The sequence below is a fragment of the Anguilla anguilla genome, chromosome 1 (assembly GCF_013347855.1).
Source record: "Anguilla anguilla isolate fAngAng1 chromosome 1, fAngAng1.pri, whole genome shotgun sequence".
Lineage (NCBI taxonomy): Eukaryota > Metazoa > Chordata > Actinopteri > Anguilliformes > Anguillidae > Anguilla > Anguilla anguilla.
This window is the reverse complement of record NC_049201.1, coordinates 1735642-1745641: the sequence shown is the minus strand read 5'-3', so window position 1 is coordinate 1745641 and position 10000 is coordinate 1735642. Positions and strand designations below refer to the sequence as shown.

General features: G+C 53.8%; 1 protein-coding gene across 1 annotated transcript in view; it reads left to right on the top strand.

Moving 5' to 3' along the window:
• Window positions 1-10000, top strand: part of LOC118235067 (forkhead box protein O6-like) — a 38087-nt gene that overhangs the window by 27582 nt on the left and 505 nt on the right. Inside the window, exon 2 of the mRNA XM_035432049.1 lies at window positions 9501-9998. Within this exon, the coding sequence (XP_035287940.1) occupies window positions 9501-9998 (498 nt within the window). The remainder of the gene's footprint in view (window positions 1-9500; window positions 9999-10000) is intronic.

Sequence of the window (10000 nt, the reverse complement as noted above, 5' to 3'; positions counted from 1 at the left end):
CAGCCCCGGCTACTTTCCGTCAGTAGCCTCCAGTCGGGCTTAACTGGCAAAACACATTCCCACACCGGAGACGAACGCTCGCGTTGGGTCTCTCTCCCCAACCTCCCACCCCACCCGCCCGCCCACCCGCCAACATTCTACAACCACCCCCAGCAAATCCCCCCCCCCCCCCCCGCCATCCCCCGTGAACTTGAGCCTGCCCGCACTAGTGAGGGGGGGACATTACACCGTTTCACAGTAAATACAGCTAGCATCTCTCTTTCTCTGCTTCTTCTGCAGGAGGAGGCCAAGTGATTAGAATTTGGATAAGTGGTTCCCTCTTGTTTTATTTCATTTAGTCTTGTTTTAGTTTTCCCCCATCTGGTAGAGTCTCTCTCTCTCTCTCTTTCTCTCTCTCTCTCTTTCTTTCCCTCTCTCTCTCTCTCTCTCTCTCTCTCTTCAGTAAGTCCTTTGTGTGAGCAACATCACGCACTCCAGAAGATGGGGGCTTTAACAGTTTGACCTGTTTCCTCTCCAAGCTTGTGAACTGGCTCATAAATGGGGTTTGGGGTTTTTGGGGGAGGGGGGCATACAGTGTGAGTGTGGAGTGGGGGTGGGGCAGGCTCCGTTTGAGGGGGACCCTATTGTGCAGCTCGGAAAGTTCCCACAGTCACCCCCCCCACCCCCACCCACTCTACACGCAAACACACATACACACATACACTCAAACACATACACACGCCCCTCCCCCCAACCCCCCAACCCCCCTCCTCATTATTGTGACCACCCCCCCCCCCCCTTTTAAATTTGAACTCAGTACCAATGCAGCCACGCCACTGTGGACCAATGAGGAGGGCTGTAGGGGGGGTGTGGGTGGCATAGGGACGGGTGAATGCGCCCCCCCCTCGCAGACTGGCACAGCCTGTTGTTATGCTGATGAAGGTGTTACTGTGATGGGCGGTGACAGGGCAGAGCCGTGCGTAGGCTGGCTGGGGGGGGGGAGCGGGGGGGGGGGGGGAGGCAGGGTACCGCCAAGATACCGCCACTGTGCCCGTTTCACTCCGGCTCAAGGCCTGCGTCTCTTTCCCTCTGTCTCTCTCTCCTTCATTCTCTTCGTCTTACTCACTCACTCTTTCTCTCTCTCTCCTTCATTCTCTCCCTCATACTCACTGACTCCTTCTCTCTCTCTCACACTCTCCCTCTCTCTCTCTCTGTCCCTCTTCTTTCTCTCTTTCTCTCTCTCCCTTCCCCCCCTCTCTCCCCCCTCTCTCTCTCTTTTCTCTCTCCCCCTCTCCCTCTCTCTCCCTCTCTCTCTCTCTCTCCCCCCTCTCTCCCCCTCTCTCTCTCCCTCTCCCTCTCTCTCTCTCTCTCTCTCTCTCTCTCTCTCTCTCTCTCTCTCTCTCTCTCTCTCTCCCTCCCCTCTCCCCCCCTCTGTCTCCCCCCCCCTCTCTGGCCGCCCGGCCTGTCTGACCTGCGGTCACAGACTCTGACCTTGTGTGCTCGACCAGAGACGGTCCCCATGACCAATCGGCTGGATTGATTTCAAAGACTGAAATTGCCTGGCTGCCTCTCAATTAGACGGGCAATACGTGCGAGAGAGACAGAGTGTGTGTGTGTGTGTGTGTGTGAGTGTGTGTGTCTGTGAGTGTGTGTGTTCGTGTGTGTGTGTGAGTGTGTGTGTCTCCTGTGTGTGCGAACATGTGTGTGTGAGTGTCACAAAATGACACACAGAAGTTTGCCTCTTTCAAATCCTAAATGAACCAATCAGAGGACAGAAGGCCGAGATGCGGCCCCTCCCCCGTTGGGAACGTGCGTTTCCAGGGCGATAAAGCGGCTTTAGCGGCGGAGCGGGGGGGGGGGGGGGGGGGGGGGGGGCACAGGCCATCAGATGGGGGGGGGGGTTTAGAGAGGGGGGGGGTTTAGAGAGGTCCTAATCGCTTTACCTCGAGAGGGAGGGCGCTTAGGACGGGGCCCCGTCGGCACACCCGAAAGCGCTCTCTCTGGTGTCAGGACCTCAGGAAAGCTGCTAATGCAGAATCAGGAGCTGATTGGCTGGGCCTGCAGAATCAGGAGCTGATTGGCTGGGCCTGCAGAATCAGGAGCTGATTGGCTGGGCCTGGTGCTCCTGCGGCCGCCGGGCTGTTGTATCTCTTTCAGAACCCTGTGTGGGCGGGGCCGGCGATTTGGGATAATAAGAAAAAATAAAAATGAATCTTCGTTTACGCACTCTAGTGGGGGGGGGGGGGGGGGGGTCTGCCCCGACGTTCCAACACAAGCAGCCATTGTCTCAGCTCATTAACGGAATCTCAGGAGCGGGTGAGGGGGTGGCGGGTCGGGAGACGGGGGGTGTGTGTGTGGGGGGGGGGGGGGGGGGTGGGGGGGTTGGGTGTAACATAGAGCCTGTTGCTGAGCCAGTATAGCAGCTGTCAGGATTTGAACCTGCAATCTCCCGGAGGTGAGGGTGGCTGTTTCATAACGCCAGTGAAAAAGCTGAATCTTGTCCACCTCCTGCCCCTCCCTCCCCCCCCCCCCCCCAACATAAGCACCTGGTCTGTCAAAAATGATGCACCCTTGCCTCTCCCCACCCTACCCACCACAGAGTCACAACTGCCCCAAACCCAAACCCGGACCCATCCCAAGAACTCCGCCCCGCCCGGACAGAGCAGTTTGGGATCCACCCAGCTGGGGGGCTGTGGAGTTAACCGGGATTAGCCGGGATTGTCTGGGATTACGCGGGATGGAGTGGGATTAAGTGTGATTGCCAGGTTCTGGGGGTGTTAGGGGGGCCAGGAGGTGAAGCGTTACCCACAACGCCGCTGCCTCAGACAGGCGAGACGGGGTGGGGGTGGGGTGGGGGTGGGGGGAGGTTGGGACGATGATGCAGACCTGAACAGGCAAAAAAAAAAAAAAACTATTTATATCCCTGAAGGGGACATGCTGGGGATAGTATGACACCCTGTGTTTAAAGCAGGACTGACACACACTCACACACACACACACACACACACACCCGGGGTGGGGATGAGTGCTGGGGGGGGGGTGTGTGGGGTGGAGGCCCCGGGGTGGGGATGGGCGTTGGCGGTAAAGCCTCTCTGGTCCGCTTCGCCGTGGGAACCGAGAGGAGAACTAACAGAGACTCTCAGACGCTGGGACAGACTGTACTGGAGGGAGGGGCTGAAGGAATAGAGCAGGGCTGGCTGTGATTGGCTGAAGGAAGAATGTGGGGCTGGCTGTGATTGGCAGAAGGAAGGGTGCAGGGTGGCTGTGATTGGCTGAATGAAGGGTGGAGGGCTGGCTGTGATTGGATGAAGGAAGGGTGCAGGGCTGGCTGTGATTGGCTGGAATCATTAAATTTGGGGGAGCAGACTTATGGAGGGGCAGATAGCTCATTGGTGTGGAGAGATACATTATGGTACAGTGTGTGGTTGGCATGGCTGGTGGTACAGTCGGGTTGGGGTGTTTGGCAGTAGGTGTGTTTTGTGCTAAAGTGCGGCTGGTGCGTTCGGTAGTTGGTGTGTTTGGTGGTACTGTGTGGTTGGCATGTTTAGTGTTTGGTGTGTTTAGGTTCACAGTGCGGTTGGGGTGTTTGGCGGTACTGTGTGGTTGGCATGTTTAGTGTTTGGTGTGTTTGGGTTCACAGTGCGGTTGGGGTGTTTGGTGGTACTGTGTGGTTGGCATGTTTAGTGTTTGGTGTGTTTAGGTTCACAGTGCGGTTGGGGTGTTTGGTGGTACTGTGTGGTTGGCATGTTTAGTGTTTGGTGTGTTTTGGTTCACAGTGCGGTTGGGGTGTTTGGTGGTACAGCGCTGTTGGGGTGTTTGGTGGTACAGTGCGGTTGGGGTGTTTGGTGGTACAGTGCTGTTGGGGTGTTTGGTGGTACAGTGCTGTTGGGGTGTTTGGTGGTACAGTGCGGTTGGGGTGTTTGGTGGTACAGTGCTGTTGGGGTGTTTGGTGGTACAGTGCGGTTGGTGTGTTTGGGTTCACAGTGCGGTTGGGGTGTTTGGTGGTACAGTGCGGTTGGTGTGTTTGGGTTCACAGTGCGGTTGGGGTGTTTGGTGGTACAGTGCGGTTGGGGTGTTTGGTGGTACAGTGCGGTTGGGGTGTTTGGTGGTACAGTGCGGTTGGGGTGTTTGGTGGTACAGTGCGGTTGGGGTGTTTGGTGGTACAGTGCGGTTGGGGTGTTTGGTGGCACAGCGCTGTTGGGGTGTTTGGTGGCACAGTGCGGTTGGGGTGTTTGGTGGTACAGTGCGGTTGGGGTGTTTGGTGGTACAGTGCGGTTGGGGTGTTTGGTGGTACAGTGCGGTTGGGGTGTTTGGTGGTACAGCACTGTTGGGGTGTTTGGTGGTACAGTGCTGTTGGGGTGTTTGGTGGTACAGCGCTGTTGGGGTGTTTGGTGGTACAGCGCTGTTGGGGTGTTTTGTGGTACAGTGCTGTTGGGGTGTTTGGTGGTACAGCGCTGTTGGCAGTATGCGTATGTGATTGAGCCTGACAGGGTAGATGAAAGGGTTTTTGAAGCTGCAGCTACACAACCTTGCACCTCTCGCACACACACTCACATGTAGACACGCACACACACACACACACACACACACATTCACTTACACACACACCTACAGATACATATATACACTCACACACACTCACTCACTCACTTGAACACACACAAACGCACCCACATTCACTTACATACACACACACACACACACACACACATACAGATACACGCACATACACACACACACACACACAGATACACGCACATACACACACACACACGTACTCACTCTCACTAGCACACACACCTTGGTTTTATTCTTCCATCCCGTTTACCCTGTCGCCATGGTTACGCACAGCTGGGGTTCTCCGTGGTGATGGGGTTGCCTGGCGCCCAGGCTTACGGCTCTCCATTTTGGGGCCTTTTTGCGTATTTTTGCTAATAGGAAGATGGGGGGGATGGGCTGGGGGCTGGAGAGCATCAATGCAGGCTGCATTTGTGTATCCTGGGAGTACCCCTCCCCCCAGAAACTGCTTTGCGTGTACTGCATGATCTGTGTGTACTGTGTGTTTTGTGTGACTGCGTGATTTGTGTGTAATGTGTGATTTGTGTGTACTGCGTGTTGTGCGACTACATTTTCTGTGTATTGTGTGTTTTGCAGGTACTACATGATCTGTGTGTACTGCGTATTTTGTGTGACTGCATGTTTTGTGTGTACTGTGTGTTGTGTATGTACTGCATGTTGTGTATGTACTGCGTGTTGTGTGTGGACTGCACGTTGTGTGTACTGCTTGTTGTGTGTGTGTGACTGTGATGTTTTGGTGGGAAGCTAATTTACTGGCCTTTCCTGTATTGGTCCTTTTTGAGTCCAACTGTACAATGGAGCTGTAGACCACTGGCACACACATGGGCACACACACACACACACAGACACACATGTGCACACACACACACACACACAGACACACACACACACACATGTGCACACACACACACACGCACATGCACACACACACACACACACACACACGCACATGCGCACACACACACACACACGCACATGCACACACACATACACATTGTTATCCATTATCTCTTTAATGTGAATATGATGTCATTACATTTGGCGGATGTGTGAGACAGTGACTGATTTTGTGAATGAGTATGTGAATGAAAAAGTGATCTTGCGAATGAGTGAGTGATAGATTAAATAAAGGAGTGCAGGCAGTGGTGTGAGGGGGGGATGATAGGCCAAGAGATGGAGAGACTGAAAGTGTCAGAGAGAATAAAATGAAGAGAGGAGAGAGAGGAAGAGAGAGACAGCATCATGTCATGGTGTGAAATCAGGGTGTGCAACTCAATGTTGCAGGTTCGATTCCCAGATGGAGGCACAGCCATTGTACCCCTTGGTAAAGCTACGTAGCCCGAACTGCTTCAGTATTCGGTTGTATTAATGCATTGCAATTATAAAATGTGAGCTTTGTAAGTTGCTTTGGATCAGAACGTCTGCTAAATGCCCAAATGTAAGTATAATTGCATTTCTTTTCCACATTTAGTGGATGCTTTTATCTGGAGTGACTCAAATGGCTTATGTTTTTGTTAGACTGGCAATAATGGGGGGGGAGGGGGATTTGGGGAAGAGGGGGTTTAGGAGGAGTCGGGGGTAGGGGGGCAGGACATAAAGAGAGGGGGTGTGGCCACCAGGTAAACCTCGCTACTGACTCTCAGAGCCGTTTGCAGCTGAAGGCTCTGTGTCCTCAGTTTGAGGCTGAAGGCTGTGTCCTCAGTTTGAGGCTGAAGGCTGTGTGTACTCAGTTTGAGGCTGAAGGCTGTGTACTCAGTTTGAGGCTGAAGGCTGTGTCCTCAGTTTGAGGCTGAAGGCTGTGTCCTCAGTTTGAGGCTGAAGGCTCTGTGTACTCAGTTTGAGGCTGAAGGCTGTGTACTCAGTTTGAGGCTGAAGGCTGTGTCCTCAGTTTGAGGCTGAAGGCTGTGTCCTCAGTTTGAGGCTGAAGGCTGTGTCCTCAGTTTGAGGCTGAAGGCTGTGTGTACTCAGTTTGAGGCTGAAGGCTGTGTACTCAGTTTGAGGCTGAAGGCTGTGTACTCAGTTTGAGGCTGAAGGCCCTGTGTACTCAGTTTGAGGCTGAAGGCTGTGTCCTCAGTTTGAGGCTGAAGGCTCTGTGTCCTCAGTTTGAGGCTGAAGGCTGTGTACTCAGTTTGAGGCTGAAGGCTCTGTGTACTCAGTTTGAGGCTGAAGGCTGTGTGTCCTCAGTTTGAGACTGAAGGCTGTGTGTCCTCAGTTTGAGGCTGAAGGCTGTGTCCTCAGTTTGCTGGTGAAGGCTCTGTGTACTCAGTTTGCTGGTGAAGGCTCTGTGTACTCAGTTTGCTGGTGAAGGCTGTGTGTCCTCAGTTTGCTGGTGAAGGCTGTGTGTCCTCAGTTTGCTGGTGATGGCTCTGTGTCCTCAGGCTCTCATTGGCAGCTCATACGCTGTGGGATGATGTCCCAGCCGCTGCTGTCTGCTGTGACACTGATGCTGCTGATCGCTGATCGCTGCCTGAGCCGTTATGTGCACTAATGTGAGCCGCTCTGGATAAGAGCGTCTGCTAAACGGCTCAGAATAAATGGAGGGGGGCCACCCATACCCCCCCCCCCCCCACACACACACACTCTCACACACACTCACACACACACACACACACACACACACACACTCACACACACACACACACACACACACACACTCTCACACACACACACACACACTCACACACACACACACACACACACACACTCTCACACACACACACACACACACACTCTCACACACACACACACACACACACACACTCACACACACACACACACACACACACACACTCTCTCACACACACACACACACACACACACACACACACACACACACACTCTCACACACACACACACTCACACACACACACACACACTCACACACACACTCACACGCATACACACACTCTCTCTCACACACACACACACACACTCACACGCATACACACACTCTCTCTCACACTCACACGCATACACACACTCTCACACACTCACACACACACTCACACGCATACACACACTCTCTCTCACACTCACACACACTCACACGCATACACACACTCTCTCTCACACACACACACACACACACGCATACGCACACTCTCAAACACACACACGCTCACACACACACACACACATTTCCACTCCCACCCAGGAGCTAAATAAGCACAGCTAAATAAGGATGGGGTCCAGTTTGTACCAACCAGATCTGTCCCTTCCTAGTCCTTGGGGTGTCTGTCTCACCCCTGCCCTCCCAGTCACCATGCCTGTCTGTACTGGCGCCCCCCTGTGGTGGAATAAACTGCCCACAGTGGTCAGGACAGCGGAGTCATTGGCCGTCGTGATTTAGACTAAAGACCCACCTCTTCAGTCAGCCTATCGGCTCCTCTTATCACCGGCTGTGCTGATGAATTTGGTGATCGTTATGGCGTTAGTGCTGCCTCCTGTGTTACCGTGTATTTGGGATGTTTGTGCCACTGTTCTAGGTTGCCATGGGTACCTGCATTAGTGCTTAATTGATGTTATAGGTGTGTTCTCTCCGGTCTGGGAGTGTTCTTACCCTGGGCTCAGGTGGAGGCACTTTGTTTTTTACTTATTTTTAAACTGTTATCTAATCAGGTAGGGCACATGAGAGCTCAGTTCTCTTTCACAGTTCTCTGGGGAATCGGTGTGGCCAGGGAATGTGTAGCCAATCAGATGTAGGGGATGATTAGCCAATCAGATGAAGAGAATGATGATCAGGTGGCCAGATATCGAGAGCCGGTTTTGTGGGAATTTGTTTAATGAGTTCAATGGCTCTTCTGAAGGATGGCACCTCGTATAACACAGTGTCCCCATCACATCATAAATCGCTCTGGATAAGAGTGTCTGCTAAATAAATGTAGCATCGTGAGTCCAGTCAGAACGGTACCCCCCCCAACCAGCCAATCCAGTTAAAACCAGTTCTAGGGTCTGTGCTGAGCTGGAGGCTGAGCTGGATTGGTACAGATCTACATTTGTCCTCCAATCACATTCCTTCATCCGGCAGTCCTTTGAGTGCCTCTTCCCTTTTCTCTTCTCTGCTGTCTTCCTTTTTTAAAAAAACAAAAAAAAAAAAAAAGTTTTATTTTTGTAATTTACTTTCATATTCCTGAAGTAAATCTGGCTGGCTGCCCGGGTTCAGTATTTAAAGAGCTCTCCTAACAAATCAATAGCGGAGTCTGTCTGCCAAGACGTCCGCCAGACGTGAATCACTGAATCATTCCTTAACCTTCGGCAGAGGTTGGAGTGAGCTTTCAGCATCCATCTCCCCCCCCCCCCCACCCCCCCAACCTGCTCCCCGCCCAGCGTTTCCTTCAACACCGTGCTCCCCCCCCCCCCCCACCACCGAGACGCTGCCAATCACACCCAACGCGCATGCCACTAACCGCCCCCTCCACCCCCCCAGAGCTGGGGAGGTCGGGTCCGATTTCGACATTTCAATTTCAGCCAATTCAGGAAAATTCATTGAAATTCGCTTCACGAATCCTCAGATTCCTCCTGGACTATTACAGCCCTCTCTTCCCTTTTTTTACTATCGCTGAAGTGAATTCCGGTTGGTTTGCCTGAATTGACTGGAGCTGTGAATGAATTTAAGGGCCAATCCTGACACTCGCATGGTGTCTCTTGTCATCTGTGCTAAATTATAACGCTGTCTCTGAAAATCACAATAAATAAAATTGCATTATCATGTACTTATCTTGTGTATTATAGTAATAATAACAATAATAATAATAATTATAATTATTATTACTTCTCTAATGTAGCCTCTCCCACTCTGTTTCTCTCTCCCTCTCTCTCTCTCCCTCCCTCCCCCTCTCTCTCTCTCGTCCCTCTCTCTCTCCCTCCCTCCCCCTCCCCCCCCTCGCTCTCCCCCCCTCCCCCCCCTCGCTCTCTCCCTCTCTCCCTCCCTCTCTCCATCGCAGAACTCCATCCGGCACAACCTGTCCCTGCACACTCGTTTCATTCGCGTGCAGAACGAGGGAACGGGGAAGAGCTCCTGGTGGATGCTGAACCCGGAGGGGGGCAAGGCGGGCAAGGCGCCGCGCCGCCGGGCCGTCTCCATGGACAACAGCGCCAAGTACCTGAAGAGCAAAGGGCGAATCAGCCGCAAGAAGGTGGCGGCGGGCCGGGCGGGGCTGGGGGCGGGGCTGCAGGGCTCTCCGGAGCAGGGCAGCCCCGCGGGGAAGGGCGGGGCGGCGGTGGGGGGCGGGGGCGGGGGCGGGGCGGAGGAGTTCGACGCCTGGACGGACCTGCACTCCCGGGGCAGCTCGTCCACCTCCACGCTGAGCGGCCGGCTCTCCCCCATCCTGGCGGAGGCGGAGCTGGAGGAGGGGGAGGAGGAGGGGGGCGTGTCCTGCTCCGCCTCCCCGCGGCTGTACCCCAGCCCCTCCAGCGCCCGCTCCCCCGCGCTGGGCTGCCCTGC